Genomic DNA, 23,863 nt, shown 5'->3' with positions numbered 1-23,863 from the left:
ATACAACATCCACCTGTTCCCCTCTATCCACTGCGCCCATTATATCCTCAAAGAACTCCAGTAAGTTTGTCAAACAGGACCTGCCTTTCCTGAATCCATGCTGTGTCTGCCTGACGGAACCACTTCTATCCAGCTGTTTCACTATTTCTTCCTTTATGATCGCTTCAAGTATTTTCCCAACTACAGACGCTGAGCTAATTGGGCTATAGTCACCCGCCTTTTGCCTACATCCTTTTTTAAACAGTGGCGTGACATTCGCTGTCTTCCAATCCACCAGGACCTGCCCAGAGTCCAAAGAATCTACCATAACTTCTGCCATTTCTTTCAGTTCCCTGGGATGCATCCCATCAGGACCAAGGGACTTGTCTACCTTTAGGCCCACTAGTTTGCTCATCACTACCTCTTTAGTGACAGCGATTGTATCGAGGTCCTCACCTCCCATCGCATTCATAACATCTCTATTTGACATGTTAGACATGGCCTCCACCGTGAAGACCGACACAAAACAGTCAGTCAAAGCCTTGGCCATTTCTACATTACTCAATATTAGTTCCTCCTTCTCATCTTCCAAGGGACCTACATTTACTTTAGTCACCCTTTTCCACTTTATATAATTATAAAAGCTTTTACTATCTGTTTTTATATTTTATGCGAGTTTACTTTCATAACCTGCCTTCTATTTCCTTATTGCTTGCTTAGTGGTTCTTTGTTGCTTTATAAAGTTTTCCCAATCTCCCAGTTTCCCACTACTCTTGCTGAGTTTGTATGCACGAGCTTTTAGTTTGATTCCTTCTTTTACTTCCTTAGTTATTCCAAGGCTGACTCTCCCCACCTTTACCGTCCATGCTTTTAACTGGAATATACTTTTGTTGAGCACTGTGAGAAATCTCTTTGAAAGTCTCCCACTGTTCCTCAACTGTCCCACCATATAGCCTGTGTTCCCAGTCTACGCCAGCCAACTCCTCCCTCATCCTGTTGTAGTCTCCCTTGTGTAGGCAGAATACACTGGTTTTAGATCGAACTATTGCACCTTCCATTTGTATGAGAAATTCAATCATACAAATATCATACAATCATCACTCTTTCCAAGAGGATCCCTAACTTCAAGATCGTTAATTTTACCTGTCTCATTGCACAGGACCATTGAGATAAAGTGCCCTAACACTCATTGTCCTTTTAGAATCTAGTAACCTTTGTGTCCTTTGCACAAGCCCCCTAGGACATTGATCCCGGTCCTGCCCAGGTGTAGACCGTCCGGTTTGTACTGGTCCCACCTCCCCCAGAACTGGTTCCAGTGCTCCAGGAATCTGAAATCCTCCCTCCTGCACCACTGCTCAAGCCACATATTCATCCTAACTCTGCTGCTATTCCTGCTAGCATGTGGCACAGGTACCAATCCTGAGATTATTACCTTTGAGGTCCTACTTTTTAAATCTCTCTCCTAGCTCCCTGAATTCTTGTAGGACCTCATCCCACCTTTTTCCTATATCATTGGTACCTACATGCACCACGACAACTGGCTGTTCACCCTCCCCTTCCAGAATGCCCTGCAGCCGCTCTGAGACATCCCTGACCCTTGCACCCGGGAGTCAAGACACCAACCGGGAGTCCTGTTCGCAGACACAGAAGCTCCTATCTATTCCCCTTCCCATGGAATCCCCTATCACTATAGTTCTGCCACTCTTTTTCCTGCCCTCCTGTGCAGCAGAGCCACTCACGGTGCCATGATCCTGGCTACTGCTGCCAGTGAGCCATCTCTCCCAACAGTATCCAAGGCAGTATATCTGTCTTGAAGGGAGATGACCGCAGGGGACTCCTGCACTACCTTCCTGCTACTGTTCTGCCTGTTGGTCACCCGTTCCCTATCTTTCCTTAGGCCCCTAAACTGCGGTGTGAGCAACTCACTAAATGTCACTTAAATCCAGATATGAAGGTACAAGGCTTGAGTTGCCTGTAGAATGGGAAGCTGTGTTCAAAACATGACAGTGGACAAGCAGTGGCTAACATTTAAAGAATGAGTAGAATGTTCACAACTAATAACAGATATATATCCCTCCATTGATCTCTATAAGTGCAAGGCTCTTTGCCATCTTCACCCCTCTCTCCCCCCCATCTCTCTCCCACCTCTCTCTCCCCCGACCTCTCTCTCCCCGACTTCTATCTCCCTCACCTCTCTCACCCCCAAACTCTCCCTCCCACCTCTCTCTCCCCGACCTCTCTCTCCCCACCTCTCTCTCTCTCCTACTCCTCTTCCTTTTTTCTCTCTCCCCCCCATCTCTCTGTATCCCCCTCTCTGTATCTCTCTCCCTCTATCTACATCATTCTCTCTCTCTCTCTCTTTCTGTATCTGTTTCCTTGTAACAGTCAGGAGCTTCCCAGCTTCCCATTGCTCCATGTTAAATGATGAAACTTGAATCCCTGGAAAACGAAGATCTTCCATCAAACGGAGCTCCCCCATTAGTGCCCCATACTCGTCACCCACACACATCACAGGGAATTGGGGTGTTTTGGATGCCCGCTTTAGACAGCTGTCTCTGTGCTTGTGAATTGTGCACAAGGAGTGCAAGAGACTGCAGTCCATACCAGCATTAGGAGAAGCTCTGTCTGCACCCCAGCCCTGTGTTACAGTGAAGAGGAATAGGCCCTGGCCCCAATGGGGCCAGTGAGCGAGGTGGGACATGGTGGCCCAGGAGAAGGAGTTCTTCCTGCTGCTTCGGTAGCACAGAGACCACAGGCTCTGGGCTGGGACAGCCAGCAAAACAGCATCGTGTCATTCGTCATGGGTTCTGTGATCTGGGTTTTAAGAGTTGGGCCTTCTGTTTCGTTTAAATCTGACTCTGATTGAACACAACAGGGACACTCAAATAAGCCAATAGGAAAGGAAAGCAGTTTCCACGGTAACTGATGGTGCCCAGGGGAGCTCCAGGAAAAGTGAGTAATTGGTCTGTGGCTGAAAAACAGCCCCACCTGTACACATGTGTTCAACAAGTGAAGTCAAGTGACATTCCTGCTCTCCAGACCTGTCTTGTGCATGTCCCTTGAGCTTGTCCAACAGGTCTGAGTTTCTTGTTCCCTGTGCAATGAGAGTGGGGGCTGTAGGAAGGAGGAGCAACCAAACTGTGGCACCGTGGTTCAGGGAACCATTCAAGAGGGGGGAGAGAAGAGAAATGTAGTTGTAATTGGAGATAGTATAGTCAGAGGAATAGACACAATTCTCTGTCGCAAGGATCGAGAGTCCTGAAGGTTGTGTTGCCTGCCTGGTGCCCAAGTTCAGGACACCTCATCTGACCCACAGAGGAATCTGGAGTGGGAGGGGAAAGATCCAGTTGTCGTGGTCCATATGGGTACCAAAGACATAGGTGGAACAAGGAAAGAGGTTCTGCTGAGGGAATTTGAGCAGTTAGGGACTAAATTAAGATAACAGAACCAAAAAGGTAATAATCTCTGGATTGTTACCTGAGCCACATGCAAATTGGCACAGGGTCAATAAGATCAGAGAGTTAAATGTGTGGCTCAAAGATTGGTGTGGGAGAAGTGGGTTTGAGTTCGTGGGACATTGGCACCAGTACTGGGGAAGGAGGCAGCTGTTCCAATGCGATGGGCTTCACCTGAACCATGCTGGGACCAGGGTCCTGGTGAATCACATAACTAGGGCTGTAGATAGGCCTTTAAACTAAATAGTAGGGGGGTGGGTTCAACAGATTGGAAAAGAATGAATAAAGTAAAAGGGAAGGAGAGCACAGGAGAGGTTACTGAAGTCCCCAAAGAAAAAAAGACAGAAAGTTTAGAAAGGGATAAGAAATTAACTTCAGGCAACATGGAGACAAATTTGAGAAGAGGGCAGTGAATACAGGACTGCAGGTGTTATATTTGAATGCACACAGTATACGAAACAAGGTAGATGAGCTTATACCACGGTTAGAAATTGGTAGGTATGACGTTGTGGGCACCACAGAGTCTTGGCTGGAAGAAGATCACAGCTGAGAGCTAAACATCCAAAGATACACATCCTATTGAAAAGACAGGCAGGCAGGCAGAGTGGGGCGGGGTGGGGTGGCTCTGTTGGTAAAAAAAATCAAATCCTTAGCAAGAAGTGACATAGGATCAGAAGGTGTAGAATCTTTATGGGTAGAGTTAAGAAACTGCAACAGTAATAAGACCCTAATGGGAGTTATATACAGGCCTCTGAATAGTAGCCAGGATGTGGGGTACAAATTACAACAGGTGACAGAAAAGGCATGTAAGAAAGGTAATGTTACAGTAGTCATGGGGGACTTCAATACGCAGGTAGACTGGGAAAATCAGGCTGGTACTGGATCCCAAGAGAAGGAATTTGTAGAATGCCTATGAGATGGCTTTTTAGAGCAGTTTGTGGTCAAGCCCACTGGGGAAAAGGCAATTCTGGATTTACTGCTGTGCAATGAACCAGATTTGATTAGGGATCTTAAGGTAAAGGAACCCTTAGGAGGCAGTGATCATAATATGATAGAATTCACCCTGCAGTTTGAGAGGGAGAAGCTAAAATTGGTATTACAGTTGAGTAAAGGTAACTACAGAGGCATGAGAGAGGATCTGGCCAAAGTTGATTGGAAGGGGACCCTGGCAGGGATGACAGTGGAGCAGCAATGGCAGGAGTTTCTGGGAGTAATTCGGAAGATGCAGGATTATTTCATCCCAAAGAAGAAGAAGCATTCTAAAGGGAGGATGAGGCAACTGTGGCTGACAGGGGAAGTCAAAGACAGCAGAAAAGCAAAAAAGAGAGCATACAATATTGCAAAAATTAGTGGGAAACTAGAGGATTGGGAAACTTTTAAAAACCAACAGGAGGCAACTAAGAAAGCAATAAGGGGAGAAAAGATGAAATATGAAGGTAAGCTAGCCAATAATGTAAAAGACCAAGAGTTTTTTCAGATATATAAAGAGTAAAAGAGAGGCAAGAGTGGACATCAAACCGCTGGAAAGGTAGTAATGAGGAACAAAGAAATGGCGGACAAACTGAATAAGTACTTTGTGCCAGTTTTCACTATGGAAGACTCCAGCAACATGCCAGAAATTCAAGAGAGTCAGGGGGCAGAAGTGAGTGTAGTCGGTATTATTAAGGAGAAGGTGTTTGGAAGCTGGAAGGTCTGAAGGTGGGTAAGTCACCTAGACCAGGTGGACTACACCCCAGGGTTGTGAAAGAGGTAGCTGAAGAGATTTGTGGAGGCATTAGTAGTGATCTTTCAAGAATCACTAGATTCAGGAATGGTTCCAGAGGACTGGAAAATGGTAAATGTCGCTCCACTCTTTAAGAAGGGAGGAAGGCAAAAGACAGGAAATGATAGGCTGATTAGCCTGACTTCAGTGATTGGTAAGATTTTAGAGTCCATTATTAAGGATGAGGTTTCGGGGTACTTGGAAACACATGATAAAATAGGCCAAAGTCAGAATGGTTTCCTTAAGGGGCAATCTTGCCTGACAAATCTGTTGGAATTCTTTGAGGAAGTAACAGGGAGGATAGACAAAGGAGAGTCAGTGGATGTTGTTTACTTGGATTTTCAGAAGGCCTTTAACAAGATACAGCACATGAGTTTGCTAAATAGGACAGGAGCCCATGGTATTACAGGAAAGGTACTAACATGGATAGAAACAGATAGCAATTTATAGCAAGAGTGCCTGAAATCTCCACCCATGCTTTTCCCAGCAATCTTGGATGCATCCCACCCAGAGCAGGTCACTTTGAATACAGTTGGCTTTTCTCATTGTTCCCCTTCATCACTTTCTAGCCCCTGTGGATCTCAACCACCTCCTCATTCACTGTCCTGTTGGCAGCAACTTCTTGCAGTAGAGGTAAGTGCAGAGCTCTCGTGGAAACCTTGGTCTCTAACCCCCAACATTTGCCCGGTTACTGTTTAGTATTTAAATGCTGGTAGTAGAAGACTTCTAGTCTCTCTTTTTTGTGGCTACTAGCTTGTCTCACTCTTCATTTAGTTTATCACACCCTCCTGAGCCTTTGGTATTCAGCCTGATATTGTTTTTATTCACTGATGGTACATTGACGTCGCATGTTGGCATGACCAGCATTTGACCACCCTTCAAGGTCCTTGTGAAGGAGGTGTTGAGCCACCTTCTTGAATCACAGTGGTTTTGGGAGGGAGTTCCACGATTTAGAGAATGAAGGACTGGTGATATAGTTCCAGGTCAGGATGGGGTGGGACTTGGAAGGGAACCTGCCGGATTTCCCTCCATCAAGGCCCTAAGCTCTAGAAATGCTTCACTAAACCTACCTACCTCCACCTCTTCTTCTTTTAGATGTTGCTTGTGATAAAACTGCCATAAATGGTCTGGGACATTTCCTCACATTAGAAGTGCTATGTAAATACAAGATGTTGCTGATGAGTGATTGGGCTATATTTATCCAGTGTAGGTCTCTGCCAATTGCAGGGCTTATTTTAATCATGAATAGGGTAAGTGAATCACATTGGTATGTAAAAGTTATTTACGTTAAAACTTTTAACTTCAAGTTTCTTTTTCATATGAATGATGTTTGAAAAAGTACGGTATGATTACTGATCATTAGAGCTGAAAGAACATAAATTCTTTTTGAATGGGATTTTGTTTTTAGTTAAACCAGTGTTATACAATTCAGACTGTCAGATCAGGAGGCAAAGGAGAAGGAGAATTACCTTATAATTATATCACCTTAATGATTTTAGTTATGTCTAAATATTTTTAGATGCTTTAGTTAACTACTTTTAAGCCTGTTCAATATTTTAATTTACTTTGATTTGGATGGCATTTAAGAGTCTTAGTTTCAAAACAATTAACAAACTGTTAAAATTCAGTCCCAGGTTTTACAACTGGCAAACTCTGCCCACCCTGTCCTGGGGGATTGGGGCAGAGTTCCCTCACTGTGCCACCAAAGGCAGTGTGACTGCTGAGACCATACCACAGGATTCTGTGTGTTCTCCTCCAGAAGTGGACAAGATAAGGGAAGGAATGGGGAATGGGGAGCAGGGGCTGGACCCGATCTGGCCTAAACTATGCAATAGACCCTTAGAGAAACAACCAATATTTCCCCAAATTCATCTCTCTCCAAGTATCCTTTGTTGCTATAAGTACATTTATGGAACATTGACGCAGTTTCTCTCTCCACAGTTACTGAATATTTCTAATATTCTGTTTTTATTTGGGATCTGTACTATGTTTCTTACGGATATTGTCGATGATAATTAACTTTGGCGCAACAGGTGTGGCCACTGTGAATGGGAACCTCCTGTGAAACACCAGATCCAATCTCTTCTCATTCTGTTCCATTACGTATCACTGTCAGATGTCAGTTGCCATCAAAATAATCAGAGGGAACAATCCTTATAGACTGTGAGTGCAACTTCAGTTGTAAGAACAGAGAGCAAACACCATTCAGGGTTGGAATTGGTGAGTGAGCGGTCTTGTTCTGAAAACCCCTTTCTGCAATTTAATTTAGTTTTGGATTTAGAACATAACTTATTACAATCTAAAGCTCGACCTTACAAATTACTGGCTACACTGTACTTGGAGTATTGTGTGCAGTTCTGACCACCACACTAGAGGAAGGATGTGATTGCACTGGAGAGCGTGCAGAAGCGATTTACCAAGGACATTGCCTGGATTGGAGGACTTTAGTTATGGGCAGAGATTGGACAGGCTGGGCTTGTTTTCCCTGGAGCGAAGGAGGCTGAAGGGTGACCTGACAGAAGTGTATGAGAGGTATAAACAGGGTAGATGGTCATAATCTTTTTCCCATAATAGGGGTATCAAAAACAAGAGGGTATAGGTTTAAGGCAAAAGGTAGGAGTTTTAAAGGGATTGATAAAGATTTTTTACACAGTGAGTGGTTGGTATCTGGAACGTGCTGCCAGAGTAGTGGAATCACATACAATCACTATCTTTGAGATATTTAGACAGACACGAATAGGCAAGACATAGAAGGATACAGCCCTAATGAAGGGAAATTAGATTAGTATAGATGGGCGAAAATAGGTCACACACGGATGTGATTTCATCCATTTTCATTATTTAATAAAATCTTTAAAAGTACATCTGAAAGTTTTAAAAAACTGCGAATGCCGAACATAAAAATGACATAAAAACAAAAAAACTGGAAACTGTCAGCAGGTCAGGCAACGTGTGGAAAGAGAAACAGTTAATGCTTCAGATCAGAGACCCTTCCTAAATAGTGACGAAGGGTCTTTGACCTGAAGTGTTAGCCTTGCTTCTCTTTCCACAGATGCTGCCTGACCTGCTGAGTGTTTCTTATTGTTTCAGAAGTTCAAAATCCTTTTGCTTTTACAACGTGGAATCAACTTGCAGCTGAGATTGTTGGTCAGTGGAGGTAAGTGATGTACGAGGTGTCTTAGCTTAATGGGGAGTGCTGCACAGGCTTGAGGGAGTACTCCAGCCTGGAGTTCCCAGCGCAACACTACTGGGGGTGCTGGCTTCCCACGCACTGTACAATGCCACAACTCTGACTTTAATAGTTTTATTCAAAAGTAAACAAGCTGCCAGGCAGTGGTGGTTAACAATTAATTAGGCAGTTAGTTGGAACTGGCAGCTGAAGAGTTTAATTACTGTCAGCAAGGGTTGAGTTCTTAGTTATGTTGGATACCCTTTTAGATAATGAATAGTCTCAGCTGATGCTCAGTAGTGCAGTTTCAACAGAGTGCAGTTGGAACAGAGTACAAATATTGGAATCTGATCAGTTTGGTAATGTGGAACAGAGCGGGAGGAAGGTGATAATCTCTAAAACAAACAAGGGAAAGATAAGGGCCATTCCATCAGGATGGAAAATTAATATTTGACCCAAGAAGCAAATAAAAAAGAAATATAAATTTACTTAGAACACAAATGGGCTTGTTACCCATGCTTCCTGTGCCATGTAGAAACTTTAAGATAATTCATGTGGTGAAGTAACAGAGATGGTTGACACAGTGAGGTCCTGTGAAAGCTTATAAAGCTCTCATTCAGGTGCAGAAGGAGTGATACATTCATTTCAGATCACCACACTTCAGGAAGGACGTGGAGGTCCCAGAGAACTGCAGAAATGGACTAGGGGTCACAGATTTAGAATTCTGGCCAAGAGGATGTGTGGAGGAATGTTTTCATGCAGAGACCATTAATGTTCTGCAATTCACTGCCTGTAGGGATGGCTGAAACAGAGTCAATCAGTCCTTTCAAAGGGGAGAAGGAGAGTAGCCTTCATGAAAATAGTTGTACTTGAACAATTCCATGATTCCATTTGCCATTTCATCAAATACTTGAACGGCAGTAAATGAAGATCAAAAATACTGCAAATGCCAGAAATCTGAAATGGAAACAATATTTTCTGTTTTTGTTTGACCTGAACCACAGTATCAGTGAAACTTACAGTGTGACAGATCAGACCCTGGGAATAAATAAGTTGATCTTTTCATTATGTACAAAGGTTTCAATTGTATGTGATTACACCAAATCCTGATCCCAAGTTTATTTGATTTGACAACTAAGGTCTCATATGGACACTACACATGAAAAGGCAGCAGCTGCAAATGTGTTTTTGAAGATCCCCGTGTTATAACGTTCCACACAAACATTAAAGTATTGGCAGTGCCAGAGAATAACCACAAAAATCCATAAATCAATTCTCACTAAAATTTAGAATACAAAGAGGAAGAGCAACATTGGAAGCCAGTTACAGACTAACTTCAAAGACTTCAATATGACACAGAACATGAGTTTATATCAGAATAAAACTTTACATACAACTTTTATTTTTTGGTGAGCGTGGCTCCAGGTAAATAATTGATACAGAATTATGTGTTGAGCAGATTAAACCAGTGTTCCTTTCAAGGTTGCCCATTGGTCTGAAATCTTTGAGGAACCAGTACTTTACATGGATTCCTTGCGTATTATCAACTGCTAAATGGTTTGCAAGTCGTACATTTTCTTTGTCCACATTTTCTTCCTGATAGAAGCTCATAAAATTATACGAGGCGTAGATAGAACAGACAGCTGGTACCTTTTTCCCAGGGTCGAAATATCTAATACTAAAGGATATGCATCTAAGGTGAGGGGGGAAATTTCAAAGGAGATGAGTGGGGCAAGTTTTTTTACACAGAGTGGTGGGTGCCTGGAATGTGCTGCTGATGATGGTGATGGAAACAGATATGATAGTGGTGTTTAAGAAGCTCTTAGATAGGAACATGAATCTGTAGAGAATGGAGGGATTAGGGACCATGTGCAGTCAGCAGGGATAGGGCATCATTAGCTTAATCAGTTCGGCAAAATATCATGGGCCAAAGGGCCTGTTGCTGTGCTGTACTGTTCTATGTTCTGTGTTCTTCTCAGTTATTTCTGACATAACTTTAGAAAAGTTTCATTTTAAGTACGACTTCTGTTCCTCAATAGCTGTGGTTTTTTTAAACCACAAAGTTTAGGATTTTATCTGTGTTCATTTTTTTTAAAAAATCTTTAGAAGTACGTATCAGGACCAAAAATAAAAATGAAATAAAACTGTGAATTCTGAACTTTTGAAATAAAAACAGAAAATACCGGAAGCACTCAGCATATCAGGCAGCATGCGTGGAAATAGAAACAGTCAATGCTTCAGGTCATAGGCCCTTCCTAAGTTGTGATGAAGTGTCTTTGACTAAAACGTTAGCCTTGGTTCTCTTTCCACAGATGCTGCCTGACCTGCTGAGTGTTTCCAGCATTTTCTTTTTATTTCAGAAGTCTAAAATCCTTCTGCTAAACAAAGCGGAATCGACCTGCTGCTAAGAGATTGTTGGCCACTGGAGGCAGTGATGTACGATGTGTCATTTTGGGCTTAGTGGGGAGTGCTGCAGAAGCTTGAGGGAGTATTCCAGCCTGATGCTCCCAGTGCAACACTACTGGGGGTGCTGCACTGCCAGGGTGCCGGCTTTAGGGGAAAGGCATTAACTCAAGGTCATCTGGCCTCTAAGAATGACATAAGGGCTTGCAAGGCATTACTTGGAGAAGGTCAAAATTCACTCCTCTAACATCATTGCCAAAACAAACAATATAATCATTTCCTTCATAACTGGTTGGACATAAATTGGGAATATCAGTCTTGTCCTAGCTGTTGGTGGCTAATGAAGTAAGAGGCATCTGACATCAGTATATATTTGGAGTACATTTCAGTTCATCTAGTCCTGGATATCAGGCAAGCAGTCTAATCACACAACAGCAGCAAGGAGGGGACGAGGTGGAGCTGTGTGCATACAGTGTACAGATGAAAAGTGACATTATGCTCTCCCACAATGTTGCCAAAAGCACAGAGGAGGTGGAGTGGAGGTGGGGTGGAGAGAAAGGACAAGGAAGAGATAAACAGAGAAGGAAAGATGCCAAAAGAAACGGAGAGACAGAGAAATAATGAGCATAGAATAAAGGAAAGGGAGGGAGCAAGAAGGGGAGAATGAGAGTTAGGTGGACATCTTGCTTTGCACCACTGACCCAACAGCACCCGGCCTCCAGGACACCCCCAACCCTGCCTGATCTCCAGGCCACCTCCCGATATGTGCCGCCCCACACAACATTCCCTTGGACATTCAGTCGGCCTTTGTTTCCCCCCTCCCCCCCACCCCACCTTTGACCTTCTCCAAGTAATGCCTTGCAGCCCCTCCCCTCTGTTTCCCTGCAATCAATCTAATGTCCCCTGCCCTCCCTGTGCCATAAGTTAAATGAGGTCGAGAGAGCAGCCTGGAGATAACGTATACTGTATCTGTAAGCTGCTCGTGGAGAGCAAGCTTGCCTCTAGACCTGAAGGTTGTGGGTTCAAATCCTGCTTTGCTACCGGACTGCTGCTCTCCTGGAGGCGCTACCTTTGGAGTGAGGCAGGTAATCTGAGACCCACAGTAAAAGGAGAAAATGCTAGAAGCACTCAGCAGGTCAGGCAACATCTGTGGAAAGAGAAACAGTTAACATTTTGGGTTAACGACTCTTCTACAGAACTGGAAAGAGCAAACAAACATGTAGAGAAGTGGAAGGGGTGGAGAGACCAAAATATGTGTGATGGGGTGAAGACCAAGTGGCACCTGGTGCTGGCTGAGAGAGGATGGGGAGTGGTATTGGTATTGGTTTATTATTGTCACTTGTACCGAGGTAAAGTGAAAAACTTGTCTTGCATACCGATCGTACAGGTCAAAATTTCAAAACTATCTCCTCCTGAGGAGATGAAATGCACTCAATAAGCACCAGTTCTCTGGCTGCACTGCCCTTTGAAGTGCGTGATCCTGGCTGATAGCTCAACAGTCCAGTGCAGAACCACCAGAGGGAGGTGCCATTGGCATCTGGTGCTGCCTCTGATCGTTTGGAAAGTGATGCTTCCATTTGGTGCCCTTCACAGCATTGTAGATCGAGATGATGAAATCTGGAAAAAGGCGAAGCCAGTATTTCTCTGGTTTTCCAACAATACTCTTGATCCTGAAAAAAAATAATAACAAACATGAGTTTGAGTCACAAGAGATATGATATTTATTTATTAGTCACATGTACATTGAACACACAGTGAAATGCATCCTTTTGCATAGAGTGTTCTGGGGGGCAGACCACAAGTGTCGCCACACTTTCCGGCGCCAGCATAGCGTGCCCACAACTTCCTAACCTGTATGGCTTTGGAAAGTGGGAGGAAACTGGAGCACCCAGAGGAAACCTACGTAGACATGGGGAGAACGTATACAGACAGTGGCCGGAATTGAACCCGGGTCGAGGGCGCTGTAAAAGCATTATACTGCAGATCTTGAAATCTTGGAGCACAGAACAAGATGCTGGAGGAATTTAAGTGGGTCAGACAGCATCTGTGGAGGGAAATGGACAGTTGATGTTTTGGGTTGAGACCCTTCATCTGGACTGAAAGTGTAGAGGGGAGATAGACAGTATAAAGAGGTGAGGGGAAGGGGTGAAGCAAGAGCTGGCAGGTGATGGGTGGATCCAGGTGAGGAGGGGTGATGGGCAGATGGAGGAGGGGAGAGTAGGAATAGCGACAGAAGCTGCGAGGTGAGAGGTGGAGGTGACAGAGGGCTGCAGCTGATGGAATTGAAGGAATATATTTGGGTCAGTGAGAGCTGTCCTTACCAAGCTCCAGGCACTGCGTACTTAGCACTCAACCAGGGCTTAAAACATCAATGGTGAAGGATCTCATTGGTCAGATAGGAGGGGTGCTGCTCATAGAACTTGCCTTTGGTAATTCCACACACATTGAATCCAGATACTGTCCGATGCATTCCTCATCTCCAGGTAAGAGTGGCTCATATTTAACCACAATGACAGAAAACAGGCACAAGAACATGAGAAACAGAAACAGTAAGAGGCCATTCAGCCCCTCATGCCTGTTCTGCCAATCAATGAGCTGATCTTTTACCTGTGTGTGACCTTCCTATACCAAACCACATCCCTCAATTCCTGTAATATCCAGAAATCTGTGGACCTCTGCCTTGAACATGCTGAGTAACCGACCCTCCACAGCCCTCAGATAGAGAATTCCAAGGGTTAGCTGCCCTCTGAGTGAAAGGGTTTCTTTTCATCTCACTCTGAATGGCCAACCCCTTATTTTGAAACTGTGACTGCAGGTTCCATCGAATGCCATCCCTGCATCGAGCCTGTCCAGCCTCAGGGGGCTTTGGGGCAGAAACCCCCAGGAGGGATTGTCCAGGGGTAACTCTGCCATGCAGTGCTTCAGAGTAAAAAAGATAAAGTGTAAAGGAGATCAGAGCAGTTATGAGAGAATGATACTGAAACATGTTTAAATTTAAGCAAGAGTAAAATGCTGGCTGGAGGAAATCCATGCTGGATGGGCTTTCAAGCAGCTAACAGGAGATCAGAAGTTTTTCACTGCCTTACCATAGGTCAGGGAGGAAAACCAGATTCAGATTTAAACTCAGACAATGTGGACGTGCTGTTTTACAATGAGCACCTAATAATGTCCTCGCCACTAGGCTACATCTCTATATAAAACATCAGGGGTCACTGAGTAAAGATCAGGAGCGGTGTCAGCTAAATCAGTCACAGGCCTTGTCCACAGAGCTATCAGATCAAATGTAGTAGAGGTCAGCTCAAGGTGGGTTGTCAGTCTGGTCTTGGATACTCATTCTTTGCTCAGTTCAGCTCAGGACCATTAGAGCGGCCTTCCTCTGCACTGTATTTTTCGTGGTCATACCATGGACCGTTAGTGCCTTTAACTCCAGCATCTGTGTGGTCCTTTATGACCATTTCTACATTCCCATCCAGTGTTGATCTGCACTTGCATGTGTTTCCCTGATATGAAACTATTGTTCTGCCAATGGCCTCAAAGCTCACAATGCCCACTACACCATTCAAAACCAGAAAGTCCTGCATTCAGACTGACAATGTCTAGCCTGAGTGGGACAGTAGTTAGGGCCCTGTAAATATGCTCAAAGAGCTTGGGTTAGGGAAAGGAGCAGTCAGTGATAGTTGTTGCTCTTCATAGTTTTTTTCTTGATTCCTAGGGGGAAGTGGGGGAACCACTGAGAATTTCCACCTTCAATTGCAGTAGAACTGTACCACTGCAAAAGATAACTGCACCAAATCCTCTGCCCTTAATTGGAAGCTGTTAGGACTGAAGGGAAGGAGAATCATTGGAACTTTTTATCTTTAAATCTGCAGAATAAATCAAAATGCAAATGATTGGCAATGATTTTTTCATCTGGATTCCAGCATCTGCAGTTCTTTGTTTTTCATACCTTTCGTTCTTTTCATTGAAATGTTGGGTCAGATTTCTTATGAATTTCAGGAGATCATTGGTAGTGTCATTGTAAATTTTATTCTTGCTTGGCTTCTTGCTTTGGCCCATGTTCATGTTATCCAGAACTTCCGGGTCGATCTAAGGTAAAAGGAATGAGTTTTTTATAATTATATGTTGCTTTTGTTTTCCTTTGCCCTTGAAATTCCCTGCCGCACATGGTCTTCCTCCTCCAGGCCACACTGTGGCAATAAACAGAGACTGGTAGAAACATTCGGCAGGTCAGGAAGCATCTGTGGTAAGAGAAACCACGCTGCAGTTCAGGTCGATGACCTTTAACCAGAACTAGAAAGTTGTATTTCTATCTTTTCTGATGAAGGATCTTCAACCTGAACCATGAACTCTGTTCTTGCTCCACAAATGCTGCCTGACCCGCTGAGTGTTTCCTGTATTTTCTGTTTTTATTTTAGGTTTCCAACATCCAAAGGGAGTATCAGCCTTGACTGTGGATTTCACCCTGGTTAAGTTTGAGCAGATGCACACTACCAAATGACTTACCTAGTCCATGAACAACTTCCACCATGAGGTGCTTCACTGTGCACTGCACAGAATGTAGTGCACTAGATTGGAAGAAGTACATGTGAGTCACTACTTCACCTGGAAAGACTGTTTGGATCCCTGCATGGTGAGAAAAGAGGAGGTGAAAGGATCTCCTGTGCTTGCTTGGGGAAATGCTGTGAGATGGGGATAGGCGGGGGAGATGGAAGACCAGACCAGGGAGTTGCAAACCAAGGTTGCTAATAGTGGTTTTGTGTGACCGGATATGGTAACTTCAACAACACTTGAATTCTAATACTCCTCTGGAACCTCTTCCCCTACTCTTTTCTCTGACCCATTTCTCCATCTAGTCCCACACCTGTTCATGTCTTCATTATCCCTCCTGATCCTCAGAAAGTGTCTTGGCGTAAACCTCCTACCTCCCATCTTAATGAATTCCAAGCTCGGAATGACATTGTGCTTTTCCTTCACTGCCTCAACTCAGAACCTACAGAATCGGAGCAGAAGCAAGTCATCCTCAATCCTGAGGAACTGCTAAGGAAGGGAATCCCAGAGAGAGTAGAGACAGCAAAGAACCTTTGCTAGGTTTTGACGACTTTCCAATGTTGTCATGCTGCCTAGTACTGATGTAAGATTGCATTCAGATTTCTTTAACATACAGTTTAAGTTCCCAGCAACAGTGAGGAACTATCCATTAATATAACCCGAATTTCTAAATCAGACCCTTTACATAACAGAAACGAAGGGAAGTCGGAAATGCGAATCACCCCATTCCCCCCACCATCAACTCACAGCATACCAAAACCCTCTGTGGTGTAACAGTCGATTGCATTCAGATTACATGGAACTTAATATGTTAGATACAAATGGTGCTTCAGAGAGCCCAATATTTCTGGGAGAACAATGCTTGTTGAATAACAGGTTAGGTATTTTACCTCGTTTGTCCACTTGTGAAATGACCTTCCCTTGACCTTGCCAACCTCATTCAGAATCTGTACTAGCTGACTCTCCTGTTTCCGTTTTGTTACAACTTCTTCATTCGCAAGGTCTTGGACAAACTTGCTCTTCCTGGAGTGAAAACCAGAAGTTAATTAATGCCCCCAGTTATGCACACCTCCAATAACCTTTGTCTCCTGTGTGACTTGGAGACAGCATTTTGCATAAGAAATTGCTTAGGAATTGGGTTAACTTCTACTCCTCAATAACCTGGTCAGTCAAGTACAGTCCAATGTAATACTCACCATGCAAAGGATTTTATTTTTCCAACAGAATCAGAGCAAGATCAGAATTGAGCCCCAAATCTGGAGATCCTCAGTGCGGTTTCTTCCGTGGGTGTGAATACCTTGGGGTAGTCTCTGCATTAAATGTGAATTGATAGTGTAGTTTAAGAAGGCAGCAATGGTAGGCTGGTCTGGAAGGTTAGATCACATGGGATCCAGGGTGAGTTAGCCAATTGGATACAGAATTGGCTTGGTGGAGTGTGCTGGCAGAGGCTTGTTTTTCAGATTGGAGACCCATGACCAGTGATGTGCTGCAGGGATTGGTGCTGAGTCCACTGTTACTTGTCATATGTATTTTGGATGAGAATGTAGGTGGAATAATTAGTAAGTTTGTGGATGACATCAAAATTAATGGTGTATTGGACAGTGAAGAAGGCTGTCTAAAGTTGCAACACCATCTAGATCAACTGGGAAAGTGAGAAAAGGAATGGCAAATGGATTTAACTCAAAGTGATGCATTTTGGGAAGTTAAACCAGGGCAGGACATACACAGTGAATGGCAGGGCCCTGGGAAGTATTGTAGAACAGAGAGACCTATGGGTATGTACATAGTTCCCTGAAAATGGTGACACAGGTAACAGAGTGGTGAGGAAGGCATATGGCATGCTTGCCTACCTCGTCCGGGCATGGAGTACAAGATTTGGGATTGTCTCATTACAACTGTACAAGATGTTGGTAAGATTGCACTTGGAGTATTGTGTGCGGTTCTGGTTCTCCACTATAGAAAGGATGTCAAAAAGTTAGAAGATGCAGAAAAGATTCACAGGGATGTTGCTGGGGCTGGAGGGCTTGAGTTATGAAGGAAGAGTGGATATGCTGGGACTGTTTACTCTGGAGCAAATTTGGCTGACTGATGACCTTATAGAGGTTAATAAAATTAAGAGGGGCATTGATAAGGTGGATGGTCACAGTTTCTTTCCCAAGGTAGGAGAATCCTAAGCTAGAGATCTAGAGATCTTGAGGTCCAAGTCCATAGCTCCCTGAAAGTGGCTGCGCCAATTGATAAGATGGTAAATAAGGTGTGTGGCATACTTGCGAGGCATTGTCGAGGCACTGAGCTCAAGAGTCAGGAAGTTGTGTTGCAGTTTTATCAAACCCTGGTTTGGCCACATCTGGAATATTGCATTCAATTCTGGTCGCCCCATAATAGGAAGGATGTGATAGACTTTGGAGAGGGTGCAGAAGAGGTTCACCAGGATGCTGCCTGGATTAGAGGGCATGTGCTATAAAGAAAGGTTAGACAAACTTGGGCTGTTTTCTCAGGAGTGGCAGAGACTGAGGAGAGATCTGATAGAAGTTTATAAAATTATGAGAGGCTTAGATAGAGTAGACAGCCAGTACCTTTTGCCTAGGATCAGATACTAGAGGGCATGCATTTAAGGTGGAAAGTTCAAAGCAGATGTACGGGGTAAGTTTTTTACACAGAGAGTGGTGGGTGCCTGGGATGTGCTACCATGGGTGGTGGTGGAGGCAGATATGATTGTAGCATTTAAGAGGCTCTTAGATAGGCACATGAATATGCAGAGAATGGAGGATATGGCAGAAGGGATTAGGCGTCATTAGCTTAATTAGTTTGGCACAACATTGTGGGCCAAAGGGCCTGTTCCTGTGCTGTACTGTTCTCTGTTCTAGAGGGCACAGGTGGGTACAATTCCGATGCTTAAAAGACATTTGGACAGGTACATGGATCAGAAGGTTTAGAGGGATATGGGCCAAACGCAGGCAAATTGGACTAGCTCAGGTAGGACCTTTGGCTGGCATGGACGAGTTGGGCCAAGGGGCTTGTTTCCATGCTTTATAACTCCATGGCCCTATGACTCAAACCACCACCTTTTCAGGGGCTACTAGTGATAGGCAATAAATGTTGGCATGTCAGTTTATAAAATTAAGAAGGGCATTGATAAGGTGGATTGTCACAAGTCTCTTTCTCAAGGTAGGGGAATCCAAAACTAGAGATCTAGGGATCTTGGGGTCCAAGTCCATAGCTCCCTGAAAATAGCCACACCAGTTGATAAGGTGGTAAAGAAGGTGTACGGCATGCTTGCGAGGCGTTGTCGAGGCATTGAGTTCAAGAGTCAGGAAGCTGTGTCGCAGCTTTATAAAACTTTGGTTAGGCCGCATCATAGTTTCCATGCCATGTGACTCTATGATGTGGGGCCATGTCGACTTGGCCCCACGTCATAGAGTCATAGAGTCACGTGGCATGGAAACGGGCCCTTTGGTCGATCGAGTCCACACTGAACATTAACCATCCATCTGCACTAATTCTACATTAATCCCATTTTTTGTTCTCCTCACATTCTCACCAACTCTGCCCAGATCCCACCACTCACTTACACACTAGGGGCAATTTATGGTGGTCAATTAACCAATCCACACATCTTTGGGACGTGGAGGAAACCAGAGCACCCAGAGGAAGCTTACATGGTCACAGGGAGAATGTGCGATCAGGATGGAACCCAGTCTCTGGAGGAAGATCTACCAGCTGGACCACTGTGGGGCCCAACTTACAAAATGCTTTTTTAAAAAAGATCAGGTTTCCTTGCTCACTAATGATTCCTCCCCACTGAGTGTTGAATAGGAAGGTGGCATATGCTGCTGCTGCTGCAAGTGTCCCATGGTAACAGCTGAGACCAGGTATATGATGTAGAGCACGGTAGTGTAGCGGTTAGCGTAACACTATTAGGGCGCCAGTCACCTGGGTTCAATTCTGGCCACTGTCTGTAAGGAGTTTGTACGTTCTCCCCGTGGGTTTGCTCCGGGTGGTCTGGTGTCCTCCCACATTCCAAAGACATACAGGTTAGGAGCTGTGGGCACGCTGTGTTGGCGCTGGAAGAGTGGCGACATTCGCGGGCTGCCCCCCCAGCACATTCACAGTTACGCAAAAAGACGCATTTTGCTGTGTGTTTCGATGTACATGTGACTAATAAATAAATATCTTAAATATCATCTCTGGTGGCTTCAGCCCAGTAACTGTAACCATGCTGTTTACCCCTGGGTACCTCTGTAAAGAGTTCTATGCTGTAGAGAAGGACAATTGAGAAATACTGTTTGTTTAACACTCACGCTCCTTAGAACGTTAGAATTCAAATGGAAAATGTCTCGGCTCAGTCTGTCGTACAGTTGGGAACCATAGAAACAGCCTTCATTGTACTCATCTGACTCACTCTGCTTCTTTCCATAGGAATGGATGTTGCTCAGCCTCCAGGAGTGTGATCCGGGTCTTGGCCGGAGCTAGCAATCCCTCTATGAAATCCCGGACTTCAGCATTCTCAGGCTTGCACAGTTTCTTATCGAGAGATGGTTTATTCTCACGCAAATCCTCCTCACTTTCATAAGGGTCTTTTCCCCCAGTTACTATGTAGTGCAACAGCCGTCCTAATGCCTGTCCAGGAAGGGAAACAAATTCAGAACTATATCATGGGGAAAGGATGCATACTTAAATCCCATTGGGTTGCCATGTCACAAAATATACATACAAGTAATATTTTATAGTTATTTTAAGACTGGTTCATGGGATGTGGATATCACTGGAATTCCCAACATTTATCGTCCATCCCTAATTGCCCCTGAACTGAGGGCACAGTTAAGAGCCAACCACATACAGGCCAGACTGGCAATATTGGGAGCTTTACTTCCTGAAGGACAATACATTAGTGAATCGATGGGTTTTTACAAAAAGCTGGTAGTTTCATGGATACTGTTGCTGAGAGCAGCTCTTTTCCAAATTCCAGATGTATTTAATTATTTGGTCTTAATTCCCCAGACACCATGGTCAAACTCTCCTATCTCTGGAGCAATGGTCCAGAACTCTGGGTACTGGCCCAGCAACTTAACCAGGACTCCACCTAACCCTGTACCCCTAATATATCCTGTTTTAGATTGCACCATTCATCTTCTTAAGTTTTATAGAATGATAGAAATTGCATACAAGAGGCCACTCTGTTCATGTCTGTACAAGATTCCCATTCTTATCCTAAGGACATGCACATTTTTTTCAAATGTTTAAAAGCTATTATGGAATCTACCATCATCCCCTTTTCTGGTTGGTTATTCCATAATTTAATAATGTAAAATAATTTACCTCAACCTTGCTCGTCCATTTACAGGTCCACACCCTCAAGTTTATTATTCTATTAAACAGACCTTTCAGCCTCCTGGATGAGAAATTCCCCTTTACTACCCTGTTTCTTGTCAAAGACAACGCGGTCTTGATGGGAGATAAAGGAAGAATAAAAATCCCTTTTTTGTCTACTGGTCTAATCTTGCAGTTTCCCTCAGGGACATTTCTTCCCTCTGCTGGGAAGTGAAAAGGAGACATTCCTGAGAGATGAGCTTGATTGCAAACCAGTCAATTGGTTCAGTTTACACTTTATAAATGTATAAAAGTATACAGTTTCACATGAATTTTGGTCTATTTCACAATGCCTCTCATAACGCAAGGAATAACAAAGTGAACCACTCTGTTATGGTGCTAAATTCACTTAACAGACCAGCAGATCCCTGATATCGATCAGTCCAGATCTTATGTTTAAGCTATTTTGACCATTATGGAACTAAGTTCTGCAGGAAGTTAAAAAACTGACCAGTGACCCTTCACCAGTTCGCCATGTTGGGCTACATCCAATTGAACTGTACATCACATTTGTTACCACCTTGTAATTGTGACTCCCTTAGTGACGAATTCTCTCTCCTCCCCATTCTCTGGCTCCTTCACCTGTTCGATTTTTCTCTGTTCTCACCTGGGGTGCTGATGCCAGGTGCAATAGCAGCCATCACTGCTATAACCAGCTAGCTCAGTGGAAACCAAGAAAAGAACCTATAACCCTACTGGTTTGCATGACTCTATCTTGGCCAAGCAGCTCATCTATTCATTGGGCTATTCTTTTAATAGAACAGAGTTAAGCATAATAGATACACAAGAGGATCTGCCACCTTAACACAGCACAACATTCATATCAATAGAACTGTACACACCAAATACCCCAATGACAAATACAGAACAACCTCTCCCTCCCTATTAGAACTGTCAACCTTTTCCTCTCTCCTTTACAACTTGTCTCTGTTCCTTCTTGTTCAACCCAATCACTTAGCAGACAGTTTTACCAGCTCCTCACACAATCTACATCCTCACTGTACCCAGCCTCTTGCCAGCTGTATCCTTGGCATCACCTAACCTAAAATAGAGACTGTTGGAGACACACAGCAGGTCAGGCAGTATTGTGGAGACAGAAACAGAGTCAATGTTTCAAATGGATGATCCAACCTAATCTAGCACCACTGCTTGAGTTATCTGGTCTTGCTTTCACTCTTCCCAGCCCCAACTGCATCCTGTGGTAAGGACTCCAGCCCCTCACCCAGATGACTCAGAGAGAAAGAAGTGGACCTGCAGATCCGCTTTGAAAAGCTCACTCGCGTCGAAAGTTGATGTTGGCTCTTGTTTCAGTTTCTGAAGTATTTCTGAGGCCTCCCAGGTCCCAGGTGATGATATATTCACAGTTGAATTGTTACCAAAGTTCACACTCTTGTCGAAATCTGCCAGGTGAACACGGTTTTCAACATCTGTGGAAAATCAAACTATTTTATTTCTCAATGCTTTGACCAGATACGTGCAAAAGTGAAAGCAGTTTAAAAGTCTATACCAATGTTATGCTCTATTTGGGATGATTTTGCACAAGTTTCATCAAACACAAGCAGATCTAAGTTCTAAGGAGTTCATACTGAGTATCAAATAAAAACTATAAATGCATCACCTATGGCAAGAGGGAGAAAGAGCTAATGTTTCCAGTCGACGACTTTTCATCAGAACTGGAAAATGTTGGAGATAAAACAGGTTTTGAGAGAAAGGAAGGAGGGGAAAGATCAAAATAACAAGGGATGAGAGTAGAAGATAGAGGGTAGAATAGGATGGTACCGGAACAAGCTGAGGACAGATTCCAGAACTGAAGAGGGACTGAGTATTAAAGTGACCCTCTCCTCAGTAAATGAAGTAGCCCATGCTTGCATTCAGCAAGACCTAAACAACATTCAGGCTGATAAGTGTCAGGTAACATTTACATTACACAAGCAATGGCCATCTCCAACAAAAGAGAGTTCAAACACCCACTCTTGACATTTAATGGCTGTCTCTGCCATCAACATCCTGGAGGTCATCATTGACCGGAAACTTAACACATAAATACCATGGCTCACATCACCTACAGCCTAACCAACTCTCACAAAATCACCTTTTACCATCGCTTCGAGAGGTTGGTCATGGCTAGAATTAACTCCTGCCTGAGCAAGGAACTGGACCCCCTGCAATTTGCCTACCGCCACAACAGGTCGACAGTGGATGCAATCTCACTGGGTCTCCACTCAGCTTTGGAGCACCTAGACAACAGCAAAACATACATCAGGCTGCTGTTTATCGATTACAGCTTGGAGTTCAACACCATCATCCCCTCAGTACTAATCAACAAGCTTCGAAACCTGGGCCTCTGTACCCCCCCTCTGCAACTGGATCCTCGACTTCCTTATCGGGAGATCACAGTCAGTGTGGATTGACAGTAACATCTCCTCCTTGCTGACAATCAACACAGTCGCACCTCAAGGATGCATGCTTAGCCCACTGCTCTACTCTCTCTACACTCGTGACTGTGTGGCTAGGCACAGCTCAAACGCCATCTATAAATTCGCTAATGACACCACTGCTGTTGGCAGAATCTCTGATGGCGACGAGGAGGTGTACAGGAGTGAGATAGATCGGCTGGTTGAGTGGTGTTGCAACAACAACCTCGCACTCAACATCAGCAAGACCAAGGAATCGATTGTGGACTTCAGGAAGGGGAAATTGGGAGAACACACACCAGTCCTCATTGAGTGGTCAGCAGTGGAAAGGGTGAGCAGCTTCAAGTTCCTGGGCATCAACATCTCAGAGGATCTATCTTGGGCCCAACACATTTATGTAATCATGAAAGAGGCACGCCAGTGGCTCTACTTCATTAGGAGCTTGAGGAGATTTGGTATGTCACCAAAGACTCTCGTAAATTTCTACAACTGTACGGTGGAGAGCATTCTGACTGGTTGCATCACTGCCTGGTATGGAGGCTCCAGTGTGCAGGACTGAAAGAGGTTGCAGAAGGTTGTAGACTCATCACAGGCACCACCTTCCACACCATCGAGGACATCTTCAAGAGGTGGAATCAATAAAGTAGCATCCATCATTAAGGATCCTCACCACCCAGGACATGCCCTCTTCACGTTACTACCATCGGGGATGAGGTACAGGACCCTGAAAACCCACACTCAGTGTTTCGGGAACAGCTTCTTC

The 23,863-nt window shown here is 44.2% G+C and overlaps 1 protein-coding gene across 1 annotated transcript in view; it reads right to left on the bottom strand.

Moving 5' to 3' along the window:
• Nucleotides 1-8,092: 8,092 nt before the first annotated feature.
• Nucleotides 8,093-23,863, bottom strand: part of LOC127568605 (2-5A-dependent ribonuclease-like) — a 33,718-nt gene continuing 17,947 nt past the window's right edge. Inside the window, exons 3-7 of the mRNA XM_052012557.1 lie at nucleotides 21,938-22,113; nucleotides 19,719-19,936; nucleotides 16,207-16,339; nucleotides 14,715-14,854; nucleotides 8,093-12,438 (exon numbers count right to left, since the gene is read on the bottom strand). Of these exons, the coding sequence (XP_051868517.1) occupies nucleotides 12,261-12,438; nucleotides 14,715-14,854; nucleotides 16,207-16,339; nucleotides 19,719-19,936; nucleotides 21,938-22,113 (845 nt within the window). The 3' untranslated portion in view covers nucleotides 8,093-12,260. The remainder of the gene's footprint in view (nucleotides 12,439-14,714; nucleotides 14,855-16,206; nucleotides 16,340-19,718; nucleotides 19,937-21,937; nucleotides 22,114-23,863) is intronic.

The sequence above is a fragment of the Pristis pectinata genome, chromosome 3 (genome assembly GCF_009764475.1).
Source record: "Pristis pectinata isolate sPriPec2 chromosome 3, sPriPec2.1.pri, whole genome shotgun sequence".
In the NCBI taxonomy this organism is placed as follows: domain Eukaryota; kingdom Metazoa; phylum Chordata; class Chondrichthyes; order Rhinopristiformes; family Pristidae; genus Pristis; species Pristis pectinata.
This window is presented reverse-complemented; position numbering and strand designations above follow the sequence as displayed.